At 38.6% G+C, this 23,816-nt stretch overlaps 1 protein-coding gene across 1 annotated transcript in view; it reads left to right on the top strand.

Moving 5' to 3' along the window:
- The window catches only part of SEL1L (SEL1L adaptor subunit of SYVN1 ubiquitin ligase), a gene marked incomplete at both ends in the record, with an annotated part of 57,031 nt that overhangs the window by 19,437 nt on the left and 13,778 nt on the right, over positions 1–23,816 (top strand). The window contains 14 exons of the mRNA XM_080707916.1: positions 680–842; positions 3,244–3,297; positions 3,384–3,443; positions 5,719–5,800; positions 6,148–6,302; positions 7,804–7,860; positions 11,365–11,433; positions 13,733–13,810; positions 15,535–15,597; positions 17,442–17,529; positions 18,032–18,180; positions 19,402–19,567; positions 19,908–19,982; positions 20,720–20,892. Coding sequence (XP_080564042.1) covers positions 680–842; positions 3,244–3,297; positions 3,384–3,443; positions 5,719–5,800; positions 6,148–6,302; positions 7,804–7,860; positions 11,365–11,433; positions 13,733–13,810; positions 15,535–15,597; positions 17,442–17,529; positions 18,032–18,180; positions 19,402–19,567; positions 19,908–19,982; positions 20,720–20,892 — 1,432 coding nt within the window. The remainder of the gene's footprint in view (positions 1–679; positions 843–3,243; positions 3,298–3,383; positions 3,444–5,718; positions 5,801–6,147; positions 6,303–7,803; positions 7,861–11,364; positions 11,434–13,732; positions 13,811–15,534; positions 15,598–17,441; positions 17,530–18,031; positions 18,181–19,401; positions 19,568–19,907; positions 19,983–20,719; positions 20,893–23,816) is intronic.

Here is a 23,816-nt window from a genome sequence, read left to right as displayed (position 1 = left end):
CCCAGCTGTGATGGCTAAGTCCTCTAATCCCAGTACTTTGGGAGTCTGAAACAAAAAAGGATTACTGGTTCAAGGCCAGCCTCAGCAACTTAGAAAGGCTCTCAACAACTTATTGAGACACTGTTGCAAAGTAAAAAATAAAATAGGGCCAGGAGTATAGCTCAGAGGCACCAAAAGAAGCCAAACAAAAGAGAAGGAATTGTGATCAAGTAAGTTTGTTTTGTTTTGCTTTGAAATTTCCAACTGGAATCTAAATTTGCAGTTGGGAATAACATAAAACAAGCTGTTTTACACTAACAGTTTATATTCTTGTAATTTCAGCTAATATTTATTAGTATGTGCAAAATTTTTAAAAGAAAATTGCAGTCATCATTATTCAACTAAATTCCATCATATTACAATTCTCTAATTGCAATTCTCTTATTTTTAACTTTGTTTTTAGGGTTACTCTTACATAGTTATATTCTAAAATAATAGGATAGTCAGAAGAACCTGGTACCTTATTTAAATCAAAGTATCCAAGATGGTTTCTTTATATATGTGTAACATGATTGAGTGGGAATATTAGAAATTTTTTACTATAAAATGAGGAAGTTATTTATGCTTCATTTTTTGAAAAAAAAAATTAATGGCAGTTCAAAACACTGCTAATTTGTCTTTTAATTGCTTACATTTAAAGAGCATATCGGTATCTTCAAAAGGCAGCAGGCATGAATCATACCAAGGCCCTGGAGAGAGTGTCATACGCTCTTCTGTTTGGTGACTACATGACACAGAATATCCAGGCCGCTAAAGAGATGTTTGAGAAGCTGACTGAGGAAGGCTCTCCCAAAGGACAGACTGTAAGTGCATCTCCACAGAGACGCTCCCAGCACACACCTCTTGTTAACTTTAATAGCCGTTTACTCTCTCTGCCCTGGTATCTTTTTAAAAAGTAAAACTGTAAGATAACATTGTTAAGCATTCTTTTTTCTTTCTGGCAGACCATTTTGCCTCTCTTCTTGTATATTCCTTCCCCTTGGAGAATGATCAGTGAAGGTGCTTTTTGGCTGCATCGTGCCACAGTTACATTTGTAGTTTTTCCAAATTAGGTCTATAGAGGATGAAATAGGCAGGCAACTCTTTTTTATTTGGAATTACTCACCATTGAATTTTTCCCAAAGTTCAAATGCTTTGGCTATTATTAATCATGATGTCTGTTTTAAAAAATATTTTGTTATAGAAGCAATAAAAATTCATGGCAGGAAACCAGAAATACAAACTAATAAAACTAAGAAAGCAAGCATCACCTATGTACCATCAGCCAGACCTGAGCAATGAGAATATGTTAGGCAGGTATATGCCGTGTGTGTGTGTGTGTGTGTGTGTGTGTGTGTGTGTGTGTGATTAAAATGAGATTCCACTGTTACATAACTTAGTCTTTTAAGTCAACAACTTTCACCATTCTGTTTCCACAAATTTTTATGTAATACCCACATCATATTCATGTGGTATTGAGCAAAAAAAATTATTTACATTTATTTTGTCTAAACAAGTACCTAGTCCAGAACTAGACCTTATATTGGTTATTTGTAATATAGAAATAAACCCCATGCCTTTTTTCCCTCCATGTTAGAGATAGGAGTGGTGTTTCTTTAGTATGTCTTACGTCTATTTATACAGTCCTTCAGTTTGTTTCTCCATCACCTATATTTTCTATAAACAAGATGTCATAGCTAAAAGCTGCTGAAGTCACGTTAGACATTTTTGGCTAGGCTAATTATAGGAGATATTCTATATTCACAGTGCATTATGTCAGCTGATAACATGCTATCTGTTTATGTCATTAATTAATAACACAAGTAATGTTATGATTAACATATGGGTTTAGGAGACCATCACATTTATTTAAAATGCCTTTAATAAGTTGGGTATGGTGGCACAACTGGGAATCTAAGACAGGATGATCTCATGTTCAAGAATAGCCTCAGAGCTGTAGTGAGAATTTCAGCAAACTAATGAGATCTTGATTCAAAAACAGAAACACAAAAGGGCTGAGGTATAGCTCAGAGGTAGAATGCACTCAGGCCATGTTTGCTGTAGCTCCTGCTTTGTCATTCTTCCAATGGTGACTTTCAGTTATGCTGCTTCCATCTTGTGGCTTCACCATCTGGAACTCGGACTTCCAAGCCTTCATGAAGGGAAAGAGAGCTGAAGGAGTCCCTCGGATGTTGTTAAGGGCCAGGCCCAAAATTTACATCCCTTCCAGCTACATTCCAGGCACGTGGTCCTACCTAACTACAAAGGAGGCTGGGAAATAAATGTAGAGGACCTCATGAATTTTGATGAACACTAGCATTTCCTGCCACACTTGCCTTTATAACTTTCATGTCATCAAGAATGATCCATGAGCAGGGTGTGGTGGCGCAGGCTTGTAATCCAGCATTTGGGAGGCTGAGACAGAAGGATTGCGGTTCGTGGCCAGCCTTGGCTACTTAGTGAGGCCCTTTGCAACTCAATGAGACCCTGTTTCAAAATAAAGAATAAAAAATAGGGCTAGGGTTGTCGCTCAGAGGTAGAATGCCCCGAGTTCCTTCCCCAGTACCACAAAAACAAAAAAAGAATGATCCATTTGCGGACAGCCTCAGCTACTACTTAGCGAGGTCCTTTGCAACTCAGTGAGACCCTGTTTCAAAAAATAAAGAGTAAAAAATAGGGCTCAGGATGTAGCTCTGAGGTAGATCCATGGAAGGCAAAGAGTTGAATGTTACCAATGCATTTTTTGGTGGTATTTCTTAGGAAATGATATATGCTCTAACACTGTGAGGTGACCCTTTTCCCTTGACCCCTTGCTTTTTATTCCTAGAATAGTTTATTCAGTTATCTCTTGCCCTTCTTCATAGTGTATCTTTCTCTGATAGAAAAGTTGATTTAATAATATAAGAATCACCTTGTCTTCATAATGGCTATTCATAAATATGAAGTAAAAGTCATGTTTAACTGTGTTTAGCTTTGTTTTTCTAATTAATACTTCATGTCTTTAATCTGAAAGTTAAACTTTTTAACTCTTAAAGTTGCACTTAATTTTGTAATTTGTAAAAGTCTGCATTTCTGAAGCTCTTTAATTTTACTTTTATGCACACTTGCATTCAAATTTTTTAGCATTTAAAGATTCTTACATCTTTTCATAATATACAAAATTGTGTCTACCTTGGATAAACTTTCACCAAAGGAAAAATTCTTACTTTTACTATCTTATTTCAGGCTCTTGGCTTTCTCTATGCCTCTGGACTTGGTGTTAATTCAAGTCAAGCAAAGGTAACACTATTAAAACTTTATTGTATGTTATCATTTGAATTTAATATAAGCCTATGTTCAGTTAAGTATCTTTTTTTCTTTCACAGGCTCTTGTATATTATACTTTTGGAGCCCTTGGAGGCAATCTAATAGCCCACATGGTTTTGGTAAGTATGACTTCAGTAGAAGACTAATAACATTAAGTAGGATAAAAATTTGTGGTGTACAAAGGCCACAGTTCTTCCAGCCTTCATAATTGAGATTTTCTTATGACCATACAAATTCAATCTATGAATCTACATGTAAATGGAAATTTTGTCTGAGTTGGAGTTGTCAGATCATTTTTAGATTGAATTACTGTAGAGTTTGCATTTAAATTTATGAAGACCTCCAGGTTTGGTCATATATGCCTATAATCCTACTTGGGAGACTGAGACCGGAGGATCTCAGGTTCGAGGACAACCTCAGAAACTTATCAAGGCTCTCAGCAACCTAGCAAGACCCTATTTCAAAAAAAATAAAATAGGGCTGGGAATGTAGCTCAGATGTTGAATGCCCCTGGGTTCAATTGCTAGTACTGCAAAAATAAATAAGTTGATGAGGACTTTGTAGGAGACCAAGACCTGTTTCCTATAAAGGACATATAAGAGTATTTCAGTTATATTGCTGATCACTTAGTGATAAAATCTTTACACCAAATTCTTTTTCTAATAAGTGCTTAATTTGCCTTCCACTTTAAAAGTTGTCTTTGGGTGAATCACATGGCCTCTGATTCATATTGCTGTGTTTCAAATGCATGTAAGTTCATTTTTACAGGAGTGTGAAGGGCACACTTAGTGGAAATGAAACTGAAAACAGAGAAAAGATCTATAAGCTTGGTTATTGATGGGATATGGGACTTAGCAAAGAAGAAAAATGTAGTTTTCTGGCCTATTGGTTAGGTCTTACGTCGTTTATCTGTTTGTAGTCAAAAACAATTTAACCATTTATCATTGGAATTCCAAAGATGAATAACATAGAGTGCTGATCCTTAACAATCTTAAGCCAGTAAGGAAGACATACAGTGACCATTATAGTGCCATACAATGAAAATGGAATGCTGGGATTGGAAGGGTACAGGATTTAAGGAGGTATTCCTAAGAAAGGAAGCAACGAAAATGGTATTTTGAATGGTAATAGTACTAATGAATGGAAACAGAAGCGCGTCCAGGCAGCAGGAGCTGTAAGTGCACAGTGACTGTTAACAAAAGAAGGAATGCGGTATTGACACAACAATGCAAGCTCTTCACTGTGGCTGAAGATGAGAACTCCCGGTCATTAAAGAGCTGGGATGAAGATGGGAAACATGTAAAAAGACCTTTTCCTGGTATAATGCTGAACCACTGAAGGAACTGAAGCCAAAGGAAAACAAAGGCATCTTGTGCTCTGACTTCCTGAAGCATCTCTATTTAGCATGTCTTTTCATTTGTTTAATCTACAGTTACATTTATTTTCAAACTCTAATTGAAAAGTTCCTCTCGGGTGAGCTTTCAAGAAACATGAAGTGTATTTTTTTTTGTATGGCAAATGCATATTCAATATTTTTATAGACACTGGGCATGGCGGTGTAGGCTTGTAATCCCAGCATTTGAGGGGCTGAAACGGGAGGATCACGGTTCGCAGACAGCCTCAGTTACTCAGTGAGACTCTCAGAAACTCAGCAAGACCCTGCTTCAAAAGAAGAATAGGGCTGGGGGTGCAGCTCAGAAAAGAATGCCCCTGGGTTCCATCCCCAGTACCACAAAAAATAAATATATTTTCTAGAACTTTTAAGAAATTATGTCACTCTTTTTAAATAGTGACTACAAAATCAGAACATTAAATGCTATATATGTTGTTACACAGTGTGCCCTAAGAGCTGTTAGAGTACGAAGTTATTTGTTTGTTCAAATGATTTCAGGGAATTTTACTTTTGTGTTTTCTCTATTTTTTAATTAGTGATCCTCTCCCTTAATCTGAAGTCATTTATTGCTGGTGTTGTTGTGCCTGCTTTCAGTAACTCATCTTCTCTATTTTGCTAATTTTATTTCTTTGCTAATGTGGAAGATTAACTCATTTTTATTGAGATTTTGTCTAAATTAAGATTAAAATTGGTTCTCAGCAAGAGCCTAAATAACTTTCTCTTATGATTGTACACCTTTAAGCGCACACCTTCATACATAGGGCTTGTTCAATTGCTCTTGGAACTTTGCTGATGTCCTAGTTTTCAGCCATAGTTTTCAGCACTTGTTGGAGTTGCTGGATATATTACCTCAGAACTGAAAACTCGGGCAGGTTTAAATGGGAGGTCGGGGTACTTGGTTAGGACAGCAGAGTTGCGTTCTGAGTATGGTTAGCTTTGTTCCCAGGAACAATGGCACTGGTGCACATGAAACCCCTCTTCTCACCTGAGGTGTCTTCCAGGGCTATCGCTACTGGGCTGGCATCGGAGTCCTCCAGAGCTGCGAATCTGCACTCACCCACTATCGTCTTGTTGCCAATCATGGTAGCTATTATTTACCTTTCACCTTCCAGGGGGAAAAAATAATACACAGTTAATTTTAAATATATGTATTTTCATTGTACTCTTTGAAGTAGCATGAATGGGTCTTTCACAGAGTCTCAAACTAGTGGATCGGGAAGTATTCTTTAAAAATTTTGCTTTGGGTTCCACTTTCTAAATATTTTGTGGAAAAGTCTGATTTATTAATTGATTACTATTTTATGACCTGTACACGACTATAGAAACTTTAACACCAAGATTGTCCTCATTTGGCAACTGGAATTGTACTTCTTTCTGTGGGTAAGTTTTTCTGACTTCCCTCCACCTTCTTGCTTTGCCCCTTCTTTCAGTTGCCAGTGACATCTCACTAACAGGAGGCTCAGTGGTACAGAGAATACGGCTGCCTGATGAGGTGGAAAACCCAGGAATGAACAGTGGAATGTTAGAAGAAGATTTGATTCAGTATTACCAGTTCCTAGCTGAAAAGGGTGATGTACAAGCACAGGTATGTGTTTAAACAGCTCAGGGAATGTCTTACTTCATGGTATGCGCTATTACCAGGAGGTGGGGCTTTCCCATCTATAAGGAACATTTTCACTACATCCCCTGCCCTCCTTTTTTATTCTTTATTTTGAAACAGGGTCTCACTAAGTTGCAGTTGGCCTCACTACGTAGCTGAGGCTGGCTGTGAACCGCGATCCTCCTGTCTCAGCCTCCCAAATGCTGGGATTAAAAGTGTGTGTAACCACACCCGGCCGGTTTATCTGTATGCTGGCCACAGGACCCTGCATGTGTCACAGTAGGAAATCTCAGCTGGAGTGGGGCAGCATTGGGGCTAATTGATAAAGGCTTTCTCTGGAGTCACCAAGGAAGAAAACTGTCACTTTTCCTACATAAGAAGTCTCCAGAACTTTTGAAAATAAGATGCTCTACAGACCTTTTTACTATTTGTGTTACCTCCACTCATGTTAAATCATAATTTCCCCAAGATCATGAACAGAAGTAGATTTGTTTAATATAAACTGTGTAATATTTATCAATCACACAGTACACGAGCGTACGTGCTTTGTGTTTTATTTTGATAATAAGATTAAAAGAACTTCATAATCTATGTTTTTATGTTATGGTTTATATATATATAGTTATTTCTGGTTTAGAATATATAGAAATAAGGGAGTCTTCAGTTAAAAAACAACACTGAAAAGTAGATCCAGATCCTAGCTCTTAGAAATTATAGAAAAAATGATTAAACATCTTTCTTTTATATTAATGATATTATTTTGATTTAAATTTTATGTTTTATGCCAGATACCTTCTGCCTGCCTGCAGTCCCAGTACTTTGGAGCCTAATCAGGAGGATTGCAAGTTTGAGGCTAGCATATAGTAACTTAGTGAGAGCCTGTTTCAAAATAGAAAATGAAAAGAGCTGGGAATGTAACTCAGTAGTAGAGTCCCTGGGTTCTGTCCTCATTACCAAAACATATGTACATATATAGATTTTTAATTTTACTTACTTTCTGTTTATCTTGCTTTTTTCCAAGTTCCCTTATCTCTGCTTCCTTTCCCTCTCTGAGAAGTGATTTTAGCTACTGCGTCTCCTCCCCTCGACCAGCATGATAGTTGGATGTTCTTTGAGTGAGTCCATAGGGCTACAATTCAAAGTCTAGTGCAGATGAGCACTTTTATAACTGGCTTTATTTATAAATGACTTTATTTAGTTCCTTCAGAATAAAACTTTGTAATTTAAGGCATTCCATTTTAGTTCTTTGAAATTTTAAATTAATAATTAATATTTAGATAGTAATAATTAGATAATGTTAATAATGGTTGATATAATTAACATTTTGGGTTGATTTTAGAGTAATAGCATCAGTATGTAAGACTAAATGTCTATTTTTTTTTTATCATGAACAGTCTTTTTATGACCAATGGTTTCTGGTGGGCCTGATGTTTATGATGTGTTAGATGCTACCATTTTCTCTTGCCTTGTTTTTGATGATTTTCAGGTTGGCCTGGGACAATTGCATCTGCACGGAGGGCGTGGAGTCGAACAAAATCATCAGGTAACTGCCTAATCCTGGGCTTTGCAGCTCATGTCATGGCAGAAATCACGTTCCAGATATATTTCTGCTAGTCACTGCCAGTATCAGGCTTGTGTCATTTAATCACAAGTGAACTTGAGGTAGCTAATGAATACAAAGGAAAATACACCTCAGAGTGGCGGAAGGACTTTCTTAATTCTAAAACCTGGTTCTCCATACTACCCAAAAAGTACACATACAGGTCTTGGTTTTTGTAAGTATGCGATAGAAGTGGATCTTAAGATACCTTTTAAAAAATATTTTATGGAACTGAGGAAGATATTACTTGTGAAAAATTAGAAGTGTACAACTATTGTAGTCTGTTCTGCATCTAAGCTTTGTCTGAATAAAAAAAATAAAATGGGACTGTGATATAGCTCATAAGTAGAATACCCTGGCCTCCATCCCTAGTACCATGCGCGCACACACCTTGAATGGTCTGAGATTTCCGTTAGGTTAGAGAGCACAATCTCGGGAGGCTGAGACCTGGAGGATCGCGGTTCGTGGACAGCCTCAGCTACTTAGTGAGGCCCTCTGCAACTCAGTGAGACCCGGTTTCAAAATAAAGAATAAAAAATAGGGCAGGGGGTGTAGCTCAGAGGTCAAATGCCCCTGGGTTTCACCCCCAGACCCGCAAAAAAAAAAAAAAAAAAAAAGCACAATCTTTAACAAGACTTCTAAAACCTTGTACTAGTCTATTTTCCTTACCATCTGTCTGAGTCACAGACACAGACCCTTTCTAAGGCTTTGAACATATCAGGAGCCTCCCTGTCTCAGGACCTCTGTGATGCTGGTCCCTCCATTTGAAGTGACTATTACCCCAACTACTTTCTTCATGTAACTAATTCCTTCCCTTCTGGGACACAGCACAACTTGTAATGTGTTTTCCTGAGCCGCAAACCCTCTCCAGGAGTTGGTCACATACCACAAAATATTTCAGAAAAACCTATATTCCTTGTGGACCTTGGCCACTGTAAATTAATATTATGTGATTATTTTCCCTGCTAGAACCTAAATCCAAAAGAACGTGGACCATGTCGGCTTCATTTGCCACTGTACTACCAGCCCCTAGCACATCATAAGTTCTCAGTAAATGTTTGTCAAAGTAACAAAACTATTTTTCTGCCATTCCAGTTAATTATACTAATTAAAGTTAGTCCATGTGTTTCACATACCCCTGTAACATAAAGAATTACACAGTACACTTCTCACTAAAACTACACTAAATACCTTTGGGTTTTCGTTTATTCAGACAGCTTTTGGTAGCTTTCATCATCCCTAGGTCACTAAAATGTATATGTTAGGCCATTGAAGCATCACATAAGCAAGTTAATAAAAACCGGCAGGTGAGAGAAAGGAAGGCCGAATAAGAGTTTACTGCATGTCTCTTACATAACAAGTTTAAGGATATTCTTATATGTTATCTACCTGTAAAGCAACCAAACAATGATAAATTATTTTGCCAGCTTCATGGAAAAAAGAAAAGGAATTTCTAGTACAGATTTGCTTTGATTCAGCAAATATTTCAGCACCTACCTGTGCCCTTCACTGCTAGATGTTGAGGATACAGTATCGAGCAAAGAGCTTTGGCTGTGCTTAGGGAGCATTCAGTTCAGTAGGAGCATCAGCTATATTTTAAATGATCACCACCAAATACAGTAAAGTGTGACTGTTGTTTCAAAGGAGAATTAAAGTTCAACTGTCGGTTAATTGGTGAGAGGTACCAATTGTCAGGGAAGACGTCTCTAAGGAGAAATCAATGGCACGTAGGTTGACACTGGAGGTAGGGTGATTCAAGGCTAAAAGAGCAGGACAGGACCTGGTGGAATGCCCATGGTGCAGTCGGACACAGCGCAGCACGGGGCAGTGCCTAGAATTTTGTATGAAAGAAAATGTAGTTTTCCAGAACTAGAAATCTGGTAATGGAAGGTGGTAGATGGAGTAAAGATGAATATTGTAGCAAAAGTCACAGGACCTAGTCATTGATTGGGTATGTGAGTGAATGAGGATAGGGACCAGGAGCAATCGTACTGGGGATAGAACCCAGGGGAATTCTACCTCCAAGTTACATACCTAGCCCTATTTTTTATTGTTTATTTGAAACAGGGTCTCACTGAATTGCAAAGGGCCTCACTAAGTAGTAGCGGAGGCTGTCCACGAACCGTGATCCTCCTGTCTCAGCCTTCCAAATGCTGGGATTACAAGCATGCGCCACCATGCCGGGCTCGATCTTTCCTATTTAAACTGAGGTATTGGAGGAGTCTCAAGATGAGGTCAAGGAGAGACAGTTTCAGGTCTCTGTTCAAGCAATGAATGGGTTGTTCAGAGGTGGTTGAATAGACTATTTTGGAGCTGAAAATATTAACTCAGGAGTTTCCATTATCTAGACAGTGTGTGAAGCTGTGGGAGGTAAGATTGCTTAGAGAATATAAAGTGAGAATGGAGCCAAAAAAATTGAGCCCTGGAAAACTTTAATGTTTAGAAGTGAGCTGGTAGAATAAGAATCAGAAAAGGATACTTAAACAGTACAGTAAGGGTTAGGAAGGAAATCAGGAGAAGGTGGCATCTTATAAGCCAAGCTAAAAGAGTGGACAAGGAGAGTACGGTGGACCAAACCTCTTCCTATCCCACGGGGAGGTGGAGTGAGATGAGAGATTTTTAGCAGCAGTATGAAAGCCATTGGTGGAAGATTTCCTCGTGGTGTGGTTGGAAGCCAATTGAGACTGACTGTAGGGTGGACCGGAGTGCCAGTGGACAGGTTAGAAGCTTAGCCTTGCAGGGCGAAAGAGATGACAGTCAACATCGGAGAGGAATTGGGGGTCTAGAGGAAAGATGCATTTTGTGTGTTTTGCCATTTTTTTTTTAGTAGCAGGAATATATTTGGCTGGAAAAGGGTCAGAAAGAGTTGTAGGTTAAATCAGCAAGAGAAAGAAGGAATAAACCACTAAGGTACAAGGTCCTTAGCGAAGATGAAAGAGCAGTGTGGTTGAGAGAGGTGATAATGGGTTTCTGCTGGTGCCAGTATGTGTAGTTAAGTGATTTTTAAGTAGGCTCTAACTCCAGAGAACTACGAAAATATACTCCATGCCTTAGAAAGGCTTCGTAGTTTTCTTTTCTCCCAGTTTAGCAATAGTGAGATAAGCAAAAGAAGTTGAACTGCTGTTGGGTGTCCTTTAAGCAAATTGATGCTTGCTGATGTCGCCTCTAAATGACATTGACTTCTGGAACCTGAAGCTTAGGGAACACAAGAAATGTTCTTGTAGCTGTAACTATGAAATGACTTAAATGGTTCCTGGATGTAGCTATCAGGTTAAAAAAAAAAATCTAGATGTTTTAATTTCTATTTTGAAAATTGGTAAGTGAGTATTCTTGTTTTTAAAGTCATTGCATTGTAACAAGACATTTTTAATGTTCTGAAATAATTGTTTTAACTATAAAACAGGTTCTATTAAAAACTAATTATTTTCAAAAATTTTTCTCTCGCAGAGAGCATTTGACTACTTCAACTTAGCAGCTAATGCTGGCAATTCACATGCCATGGCCTTCTTAGGAAAGGTACTGTACATCCTGTGAATGTATTATGTAATAGCAAGAAGTACTTGCATCGTAAGCACATATTATATCCAGGACCTGTAGTTTACCAAAAATAAATTAGTAAAACATTTTTCAATATAAATAAGTGAAATTTTCAGTGCAAGGGTATTATATCTTATCTTAAGGTAAGTGCTATTATCTAGGCAACTTAAACATGACAGTATTTATTCATTAGTATGTTAATTCTCTGTTGATATTATCTGAGTGCCTACTTTGGTATGTGTTATATATAATAATAAGGGAATTATCCTATATATGTTACAGTTTTTTCTAAGATCATAACAATTGCCTATTTCTTTCGTGCTGAATAGAGACAGAGTCTGTTGAAATCTATCTGTAGACCCCTTGATTATCTTAAGTATGCAGCCAGGACCCACTTCTCATTGAGGTTCTTTTCTCCAAGAAAAAACAATTGCAACTAAAGACTTAATGAGTAGATTCAGTATATTAAAACAATCTCAAAACTTTTTCGTTATTTTGCAAACTAAAACTGTAAACCAATGGGTATTTTTATTATAACCCAATCCTGAACTCAGAAAGTTCAGATGGACTCTATCCCAAAGGTTTTTACAGGTAGTAAGATCTCATCAATATTTACCACATGATCACAACTAGTAAACTGGGCTGGTAACTGTACTTTAAAAAAAAAAAAAAAATCCCTAAATCCTAGCATAGGAATTGGTATTCCCTGTCAATTTTGTTAAGTATTTAAAAACATTTTACTTCAGCCCTTTTGACTCTTGCTCTGAATTACTAATTACCCCCATCTCAGAAAAACTATTTCCTTTATATTGTGTCCTTAGCATTAATGTAGATAAAAAACAGCATTGATTTCCCTTCACTTAATCATACCTGATGGTCCATGCCTGATACTTTGATTGTTAGTAACTTTTTTAAATGGCCTTTTAGTTATTCCTTGTTCTGAACTTAAGACCCACCATTTGCCTTCTCCTAAGGAGAATGGTCGCAGAGAGGGGAGCGTGGACGCCACTGACGGTTGCCGTCCTCATTTAGTCTCTCCTGTCATCCCAGGCAACTTACCAGCCATCCGACTGCCCTGGAATAGAGGGCTAAAGAAGAATCTTCTAGGGATTCAAGATTTCTTCTCTTGAGATGACCTATGAGTTGACTTTATATATCATGTTTATAGATAAGTCATAAATTTGATATGACATCAAATAATGATATAATGAGACGTATATAAAATTATTAAAATTTTTGCATGTAAGAGTATGTATTTAATTTTAAAATGTCCTGAGTGAAGGTCTGAAATTTTTTTAAAGATTTCATGAGACCTAAGAAAAACCAAGATTAAGGTGAAGTAGGAGGAAAATATAATTGGAGAGAAGGTTATAACTTCAAATGAAACTGGATATAGCACTCCTTGGGATCTTTCCAAAAGAGTTAAAGTTAGAGACCAGAGATGGTAATACTTGCATACCCATGTTTATAGCAACACACTTCACAATAGCCAAATTATGGAACCGAGCTAGGTGTCTGTCAGTAGATGAATGGATATAGAAGATAGGATATATCCAGACAATGGACTTTTACTCAGCCATAAAGAAGAACAAAATTATGTCATTTGTAGGAAAATGAGTAGAAGTTAAGAACATCACGCCGAGTGAAATCAGCAAGTCTCAGAACATCAGGAGTCATCTGTTTTCTCTTAATGTGTGAAAGCTAGAGAGAAAATAGAAAAGAAGCCAGGCGTGGTGGCGCACGCCTGTGCTTTTGAGGATGAGACAGGAGGCTCACGGGTTTGAAGTCAGCCTCAGCAAATTAGGAGGGTCTCAGCAACGTAGCTGATACCTTAGATACCTTGTTTCCAAATAAGAAATAAAATAGGTCTGAGGGTATAACCTGGAGGTAGAGTCCCCAAGGTTCCATCCCCAGTAACACACACACACACACACACACACACACACACACACACACACACACACACACAGAAGGAATGAAAAGGAGCTTTAAATAAATGAGAAGAGAGACCAGTAGAATATTAGGAGGGACTCAGGAGGGAAGGGAAGAAAGAAGCTTAAGGAAGGAAACAGATCGCATAATGTTATAGTCATATATGAAGATATCACTAGTAAGTAAGTAGCCGGAGCAGGGAAAGTGGGATCCCCGAGAAAAACACACCCGGTGACGTGCACAGGTGTAAATAAATGTATCACTTTGAATTTTGCTATTTTATATAGTTATAATGCACCAATAAAATTATAAAAATAAATAAATGAAATTGGGGTCTGTTTTCCAGATGTATTCAGAAGGAAGTGACATTGTACCTCAGAGTAATGAGACGGCTCTTCACTACTTTAAGAAAGCTGCTGACATGGTAAGACTTCATGACTATGTGTTGAATGTGTGCCATAGTACTCATACTTTTAAAATAATTTATTATTAGCCGGGCGTGGTGGCGCACACTTGTAATCCCAGCGCTTGGGAGGATCACACAGGTTCGAAGTCAGCCTCAGCTACTTAGTGAGGCTCTCAGCAATTCAGTGAGACCCTGTTTCAAAATAAAATAGAAAATAGGTCTGGGACTATAGCCCAGAGGTAGAAAGCCCCTGGGTTCCATCCCCAGCACCACAAATAATAATAATAATAATAATAATAATAATAATTTATTATACTAAAGGGTTAATCATAGCCATTTAGGCTGTGAGTTATTTACATGTGATTTGTGTGAATGTATTGACTAGACAAAGTCTTCACAATAATAAAGCAATTCTTTTTTGGGGGGACCTCTATTTTTTATTTTTTTCAGTACCGGGGATTGAACCCAGGGGCATTCTACATCCGAGCTACAATCCCCAGCCTTGTTTTATTCTTTATTTTGAAACAGGATCTCACTAAGTTGTGGAGGTCCTCACTAAATAGCTGAGGCTGGCCTCAAACCTTCGATCCTTCTTTCTCAGCCTCCCAAGTACTGGGATTACAAGCATGCACAACCACAACTGACTTAGATTGTTGAATATTAATTCTCTGTTTAAATTTCTTTGAAGCTGGGCACGGTGGCGCACGCTTGTATTCCCAGTACTTGGGAGGCTGAGACAGGAGGATTATGCAGGTTCGAAGCCAGCCTCAGATACTTAGTGAGGCTCTTGGCAATTTAGTCCCTGTTTCCAAATAAAATATAAAATAGGTCTGGGAATGTAGCCCAGAGGTAGAAAGCCTCTGGGTTCCATCCCCAGAACCGCAAGAAACAAAAAAAAAATTTATTTGAGAAGTTTCCTCATCAGGGAAGTACTGATTTTAGTAGTAGAATTGGGAGATATAATCTACCTTACTTGTTCTGCAATTTGCAGTTTAAAACTTACATAATTGGGTTCCTCATTAATCATAATGCATAACTTAGACTTTCTTAGCCCAGAGAAACTACATGTGGGTATGTTGGAGTGTGTGTGCCTCCAGTTGTACACTTAACCACTTTGCCAACCCCTTGAAGCTCTACTCCCACATGTCCTTCCCAACGGGGCACTGTGACAATTAGCAATGAAAAACTACCTAAAAAATGTGGCCTGCTTAAAATTTTGAGGCAATACATTAATCATGTTTTATATCATAAATTCAAGGCATAGACGGTCCAAAGTAGGTGACCAAAGTTTCTTTTTTTTTTTTTTTTTTTTTTTTTTTTTTTTTTTTTTTTGTGGTCCTGGGGGTGGAATACAGAGGCTTTCTACCCCCGGGCTATACTCCAGGACCTATTTTATATTTTATCTGGAAACAGGGTCTCACTAAGTTGCTGAGAGCCTCACTAAGTAGCTGAGGCTAGCTTCGAACCTGTCCGATCCCCCTGTCTCAGCCTCCCAAGCGCAGGGATTACAAGCGTGCGCCACCACGCCCGGCCTCCAAGTTTAATTCTAAATGAAGTTACTGTTTATCATTATAAGCAAATTAGTGACAGTAAGTGTAGTCTAATGGCAAAGAGAAAGTTTCGTTTTGAATCGGAAATGTTAACGCACATTTTGAATACTCTTATAAATTATTTCACTTGCAGCTACTTGCTCCATCTCAGTTGTAGTGAAATCTTTCCCATGTTATTTCTCTGTTTTGCAGGGCAACCCGGTTGGACAGAGTGGTCTGGGGATGGCCTACCTCTACGGGAGAGGAGTCCAAGTCGTAAGTGTTTCCTTTTGCGTTCTGACTTTAACATGCATTCGGCTGACGAGGCAGGGAAGTATTTTTTAACTAGCTTCCAGTCGAGCCCAGGTGAAGCTGTTCATAACCAGAATTGAACCTTTCCCATTGTCTCTGAGTTTGGTTCCCTAAAAACCAAGTTTCTACAAAGGATGAAGTTTCCTAAATTACTACCATTCACTATTTAGTTTCTGGCGATCAGGCTTCCGCCTCATAGAGGTGTTCTGTCTGGGTCACTGGTAGCCTCCCAAGTGTCAGTCCCGCTGACATTTTTTGGTTCTGCCTCATTCAAACTCTGCCTTCCCTGTGTTCCGTAATTGCCAGCGCTCCTGACTTTCCTTGGCCATTGCATCTCATTCTTCTGCTCTGCCTCCCTATGTTAGACGTCTCTGATTGTGTGATACTGCTGTTCCCTGAGAGCTCGTTAAGCAGTACATTCTTTTAATTTGGACCTGAAACTAAACGCTAGGTTTAAGAGTGTGATCTGTAGTTATTCCCTAACACAAAAGATAGTACTGTAATTTTAATTGAAGTACTCATTTCAAAATACTAAAATTCAGAATAACCTTTTCCCTCTGGATACATAGGACCATTGAAGGCTAATCATTTGATACAGAGAAGGAACAAATTAGGAGAGAATAATTTTTCTTACTTAATTAGAAAATAGGAGACTTAAGATTTAAAACGTATTAGTTGCCGGGCGTGATGGCGCACGCTTGTAATCCCAGCATTTGGGAGGCTGACTGGAGGGTCGCAGTTTGCAGACAGCCTCAGCTACTTAGTGAGGCCCTCTGCAACTCAGACCCTATTTCAAAATAAAGAATAAAAAAAATTGGGCAGGGGGAGTAGCTCGGAGGTCATATGCCTCTGGGTTCCATCCCCGAACCCACACACACAAAAAAAAAAGCATTAGTTGACTAGTAGAAAAGTGACTATTTTTCAATTCTCCTTTTTTTTTCATTTTTGTTTTTGTTTTTAACCATACTGGGGATGGAACCCAGGGGCATTCTGCCTTCAAGCTGTACCCCCGCCCTATTTTTTATTCTTTATTTTGAAACAGGGTCTAAGTTGCCGAGGGCCTCACTAAGTAGCTGAGGCTGGCTGTGAACTGGGATCCTCTTGTTTCAGCCTCCCGAATGTTGGGATTACAAGCATGTGCCACCATGCCTGGCTTAATTTTCAATTCTTAATTCCTAGTTTGGTTTTCTACTAGTGTTCATGCTTTCTCCTCCTCCTCTTCCTCCTTCTCTTCCTCCTCCTCCTCCTCTTTTTTGTGGTACTGGGTATTAAATTCAGGGTCATTCTACCTCTGGCCTACACCTCCAACCCTGCTTTATTCTTTATTTTGAAAAAGGCTCTCACTAACTTTTGCAGAGGGTCTCGCAAATTGCTGAGGCTGGCTGAGAACCTGCAATCCTCCTGTCTCAGCCTTCCAAGTACTGGGATTATAAGCACGCACCACCACGCCTAGCTCAGTGGTCATGCTTTCTGAGAGCCAACGCACAAATTGTTCCACAAAACTATTTCCTTTTCTTCTCAGTCTTAAATATTAATCCTTTGGGGCTTGAGGTATATTAACATCTGTGTATTATAAAAATTAAGTAATCCTTTTTGTATTATTATTACATAGAATAATGGGATTCATTGTTACATATTTGTACATGCACATACTCAATTAGGTCAATTTCTTTCCCTATAATAGAAAATTGTTCTTCTAATGGCTCCTCAGCATTAGTTTATGTTTGCTGTGTTCATTCTTTTTAATGAATGAATTACCTAAGTGAATCAGCCTTTTGAGCTTTCTCATTTGACATCTTTTTCTACAGAATTATGATCTAGCACTGAAGTATTTCCAGAAAGCTGCTGAACAAGGCTGGGTGGATGGCCAACTACAGCTCGGTTCTATGTACTATAGTAAGTAACATCAGAATTAATGATGCGTACGCCAAGTTCTAAACTAACCTCTTTTCCTCTAAATGACACTATGATATGGAAAAGGAACTGTCCAATTCTAACCAGTGAATGTTCTCCCAAATGAATTATTTATAAAGTTTTTTTTTTTTTTTTTGGTGGTACTGGGGTTCCTGGAAACCCTTCTACTTCTGGGCTACACTCCCAGACCTATTTTTTATATTTCTATTTGGAAACAGGGTCTCTTAAGCCAGCGCTGCTGTCATCGAACCTGCGCGATGCTCCTGTCTCCGCCTCCCAAGCGCGGGGATTACAAGCGTGCGCCACCACGCCCGGCTTATATAAAGTATTTTAATCAGTATTATTACATTAATCAGTTTCACATATTTACTGAGTAAAAATTCTTTCCGTAGACTTTTATTTCCACAAAGGAAGCCTTCTCTGATGCTGAACTAAATCTTTAAGGCAATAATGGACATTTCATGTGATTTTTTTTTTTTAACAGATGGTATTGGCGTCAAGAGGGATTATAAACAGGCCTTGAAGTACTTTAATTTGGCTTCTCAGGGAGGCCATATCTTGGCTTTCTATAACCTAGCGCAGATGCACGCCAGCGGCACAGGTGTGATGCGATCCTGTCACACTGCGGTGGAGGTAAGGGCTTTTCTGCCTATTTGTATATAGGAAATTGATTCGCCCAGTAGAAAGGCCTTCCCTTTTAATTCTTATATTCAGGTTTTCCTTGAATGATTTTATTATTTTTTTCTATAGTAGAAAATAACCCAGATTACTAGCATTGATATAACTGAAGGAAGACCTTGAGATCCTGTATCTAGAGTTGTACTTAGTTTGTCTCTAGTTTTAGCGTCAGTTTTTGTAACAGCACACGTTGGCATCTGCAGTATTTCTAGCACCTCAGATACTGCCTGATACATAGTCAGAATAATATACATATATATATATAGCTGAGCAAATATTCCGAAGCAGAATACTGATCTCTGCTAATTAGAAACTTTCTTTTTCTCTCATACATGACACTTTAGAATGACATTGATAAACGCTTAGTAAAGCTAAATCTCTCCATACATCAGTATTCTCACTTGTAAAATGGGGCTGTTTTGTTTTCTGTTTTTTTTGTTTTTTGTTTTTGTTTTGTTGCAGTACTGGAGCTGGAACTCAGGGGCATTCTACTTCTGAGCAACACCCTCAGCCCTATTTTTTATTCTTTATTTTGAAACAGGGTCTCACTGAGTCGCAAAGGGCATTACTAAGTAGTAGCTGGGGCTGTCCGCCAAACTGTGATCCTCCTGTCTCAGCCTCCCAAAGGCTGGGATTACAAGCATGCACCACCATGCTCAGCTAAAAAATGGGGCTGTTAAAAGAACTCACCTCATAGGATGGCCCTTGGTCATTCTCTTAGGAGGATTAAGTATGTTAATAGCCATAATAAATATGTCACTAGAATAGCACTGGCCAGAATAAATCACATATAATTATTTGTGGGTGTGGGTTCTGTTTCTTGTTTTTGTTTGTTTGTTTTTGCATTGGAGGTTGAACCCAGAAGTATTCTACCTTTGAGCCCTATTTTTATTTAATTTTGAAACAGGATCTCGCTAAGTTTCTGTGTGACCTCACTAAGTTGCTGAGGCTGACCTTGAACCTTTGGTCCTCCTTTCTCAGCCTCCCAAGTACTAGGATTACAGGCATACGCCACCATGCTCAGCTTGCTGTTATTTTTATAAACCTGTTTACCTCCAAAGGGTAATGAAAGCAAGCAGCTAGAGATTCAAAGACCAAGCTTAACTAAATCACCTGTAGCCAAGGTACAAGTTATATTTTGGCATGTGTTCATTTTCTTCTTTCCTCTTGGCCCAGTTGTTCAAGAATGTCTGTGAGCGAGGCCGCTGGTCTGAGAGGCTCATGACTGCCTATAGCAGCTATAAAGAAGCTGACTACAATGCTGCAGTGGTCCAGTACCTCCTGCTGGCCGAACAAGGCTATGAAGTGGCACAGAGCAATGCAGCCTTCATTCTTGATCAGAGTAAGGTTCACTTCAGTCCTGCCTTAGGTTTAACTGAATTCAGTATATTTCTTAGTGTATTGCAGATATAAAACTACCATTTTCCCAACACTGAATTCCTAGAAGTGTCTCAATAATTAGCCTTGTCATTGGTACTGGAGATAAAACATGTTTCAGGAAGCAGTACCTTCCTGAATCCAGTGACTCTTGAACACAGTATTCCAATAATACTTGTTTAATTTTAATACTCATTTGATTTAATCTTATGCTTCACATATCCACCTTAATTGCACATGAAGTCTGAAAGTCTGCTGACTCTCCTTAAGTGCTTGATTTGTATTTTGTGGGTTTTTTTCTGTAGGAGAAGCAACCATTGTCGGTGAAAATGAAACTTATCCCAGAGCTTTGCTGCACTGGAACAGGGCAGCCTCTCAAGGTGAGTGGTTAATTCCTAGGTACAAGTTTCACCCAGGGACCTCTCTGTATTGGTTTTTTTATCACCGATGAACATTAAAATAGGTTATTCATCACCTTAAATGTAAGCAGAGATTACTTATGGCTTAACTTGTTTGCATCATGATTAGTATTTATTCTTAAAATTTAGTTCTTTCTAGTGCCAGGATTCCTAAATTGAATTGCAATGTCTTTGTACTGCACAGTTTCATTATGTTGTGGTTCACTCTTTGGTTTCTAGTTCAAAGTCAGTTTATAGTGTCAAATGAGAATTGAATAAAACCTGTACTAGAATATCAGCCTGAAACCTAAAAGAAGGACTGCAACCTTTCCTCACTCTTTCTCCTTTTGAATATTTCTTTCTCTCACATACTCTGATTAACACTGCCTGCCTCTCCCTTTTCCAGGTCTAAACAACAGTCCAGCTGAACTATTTTTTAAGATGTAAATGATGTGCTAAAATAGAGCATGATGATGTAAGAGAAAGTCCTAGTCATCTTGTTTCACTTCTCCCTGACTGTTACAAGTCATTTCACAGAAGGGCTAAAGTTCTAGCTTAAAGTTTTACTAACTGGCTTGGCTGAAGGTGTTATAAAGTTTGTGTACTACAAATTAAAATTCTGTGTTTTATATAAAGGCATGTTAATGGAGGAGAAATAAGTTTGTTCTGTTTTAAGCACACAATATTTATTGGCAGTTTGGGTTTAACTTTTGTTTAAGGGTATACTGTGGCTAGAATCAAGCTCGGCGACTACCATTTCTATGGATTTGGCACAGATGTTGATTACGAGACTGCATTTATTCACTATCGTCTAGCATCTGAGCAGCAGCACAGTGCACAAGCCATGTTTAATCTGGGATATATGCATGAGAAGGGATTGGGCATTAAACAGGTGAGTGTGGCTTCAAAACAAATGTCCAGATAATTATGATGGGGAAAATACCTGTATTTGAATAGAAAGTAGGCTTTCTTTAGAATCATCAGCTTTATTTTTTTTTCAAATTTTTTATTTTTTTATTTTTTTTATTGGTGCACTGTATTCATACATCATAGTGGGATACAAACTTTTGTAGACATACATGCACACATCGCCCAGTCAGCCCCCACCCGATCCCCACCCCATTCTCTCCCCGTCCCTCCTTCCCATGCTTGGCTTAGTGGTTGACATCTAGTATTATAGCAATTTATCCAAAATTAAAAATGATAATTTCACATAACAGTTTCATTTGTCTGATACCAAGCTTCTGATGACTTAAAGATAACATTTCAATATTTCTTTTTGCTTTCTTTCTTTCCAGAGAATATTTCTATTTTTTTAGGTGAAACTATCATATATTTATATATTTATTTTTCAGAAAAAAAAATCTATCCTAATATGGAATATGGACTCTAGATACCCAAAACGATCTTGAAAAAGAACAAAGCTAGAAGATATATGTTTTCTGATTTCAAGCCATATAAAGCTACAATAATTGAAACAGTGTAGTACTGTTCTAAAGGCAGATATATAAGCCATTGGAGTTAAATTAAAGCCTAGAGCTAAATTCTTCCCTATATTGTCAAGTTATTTTTGACAAGGTTTCCACGAACATTTGGTGGTGGAAATAATAATCTTTTAACTAAATATTGTTGAAAAATAATACTTACATGGAAGAGAATAAAATTGGACCCTTACCTAATCCCATATACAAATATTAACTCAAAATAGATAAAAGACCTAAATATAAATCTTAAGACTATAAACTTTTAGAAGAAAATCTGGGTCATAAAACCTCACAACATTGAAATTGGCAGTGATTTCTTGGATATGATTTCAATGGCACAGGCAACAGAAGAGTATACAAACTCCCTAAAAAATAAAAAAAAATATTGTATATCCAAAGACAATGTAAACAGAGTTAAAAGTTACTGATAGAATGGGATAAAATATTTCCAAATGCTATATCTGAAGGTATATTAATATTCCAACTAGACATCCTAAAAATTAACAACAATAAAGGCAAACAATACAATTTAGGGATAGGTAAAAGACTAACATAAATAATGAATCTCCACAGATAACCAATCTTAGTTGTCTGTTGGATGGAAAATCTTGTTTCTCTGGTTCTGGTGTGTGTTACCTATTTCTTCTTTGTAGTTAATCTCTTTGAGTATTTTCTCTAGTGCTGGTTTTGAAGACATAAATTCCTTCAGTTTCTGTTTGTCATGGAAGCTTCTTATTTCTCCATCTAATTTGATAGAAAGTTTTGCTGGGTAGGAAACTTTTGGCTGGAAGTTGTTTTCTTTCAGAGTTTGGAATATGTTACTCCAAGCCCTTCTGGCTCTCATGACTTGGTTTGGGAAGTCTGGAGTGATTCTAATTGGTTTGCCTCTGAATGTCACTTGGCCCTTTGTTTTTGTTGCCTTTAAGATTCTCTGCTTGGCTTCCACATTGGTCATTTTGACAATTATGTGACGTGGGGATCCTCTTCTCCGATCCTGTCTAAAGGGAGTTCTATAAGTTTCCTGGACCTGTGTATCAACCTCTTGTTCTATGTTTGGAAAATTTTGTGCTATTACTTCCTTGAAGAGATTGTTGATCCCTTTGGTTTCACTTTCTTTTCCCTCCTCTATTCCAATTATTCTTAGGTTAGCTCTCTTAAAATGGGCCCATATTTCTTCAATGTCAGATTCCTGCTGTCGGATATTTTTTTCTAGATTAGAAACTATGCGGCCGGGCGTGGTGGCGCACGCTTGTAATCCCCGCGCTTGGGAGGCGGAGACAGGAGGATCGCACTGCTTCGGAGCCAGCCTCGCTGGCTTAAGAGACCCTGTTTCCACATAAAAAAGTTAAAAATGAGGTCTGGGAGTGTAGCCCTTGGGAGTGTATCCCAGAGGTAGAAGGGCTTCCAGGGACCCCAGTACCACCAAAAAAAAAAAAAAAAGAAACTATGCGTTCATTTTTGGAATGATCATCTTCTAAGAGCGAGATTCTGTTCTCCATGTGGTCTAATCGGTTGTTTGTGCTTTGAATTGAGGCCTTTACTTCATTAATTGCATCCTTTATCTCTTTTTGGCTCTCTCTGAATTCTTTTCGAAGCACCTCTATTATTTCTACAGTTATTTTCCTGATTTGATCTTCTAGAAATCTCTGATTTTCAGTTTTATCGGGTTCTGGTGTTGTAGGGTTGTGGGCATTCATTGCTCCAGTGTTATTCCTCTTTCCCATGATTTCGGAAGTTTTTGCCTTATCTGGGTTCTTTTCTTGGGTCACTATGACTTCGCTTAAGGTGCTCTGGATCTCGAGTCTGTAGTATCTCTGACCCCACTACTCCTTTACTGTGTTGTATCACAGAGTCTCCGACCCAGAGAGTCGATAGAGGCTGCTTTAGACTGTGGGGGGTGCCAGGTTGCACGTTCTCCTATGGTGTGATATCTCTGCCACCGCCACTCCCCCACTGGGTCAAATCCCAGGGAGTACAGTACTGGGATTTCTCCTCTGTGGCCCGCAATTTGACTCACTGTTCTTGAGTTCGCAGATGTAGCTGTACTGGACTCGGTGAATTCACTGCTGCTGCTGCCGGTGGCAGTATGGCGCCGCTGCCACGCCCTCGGCTGTGAGGCTGGCGTATTTTTTCTTTTCTGGTTTTGAGTTCCACTCTGAGTCCCTGCAGCGGGTGCTGAGCTCAGCCACTGGGAGCTTTAGATGCTCCGTGCGCCGAAAGATCCCGCCTGGCTGTTCCGCAGCAGCTCACCTCGGCTTGCTATGGCCGTCCGGTGAATTCACCGCTGCCGCCGGCAGTATGGCGCTGCTGCCGCGTCCTCCAGCGTGAGGCC

Source organism: Muscardinus avellanarius (genome assembly GCF_963383645.1).
Source record: "Muscardinus avellanarius genome assembly, chromosome: 12".
In the NCBI taxonomy this organism is placed as follows: domain Eukaryota; kingdom Metazoa; phylum Chordata; class Mammalia; order Rodentia; family Gliridae; genus Muscardinus; species Muscardinus avellanarius.
The sequence above is the reverse complement of the archived record's forward strand: the minus strand, read 5'-3'. Positions and strand labels throughout refer to the sequence as shown.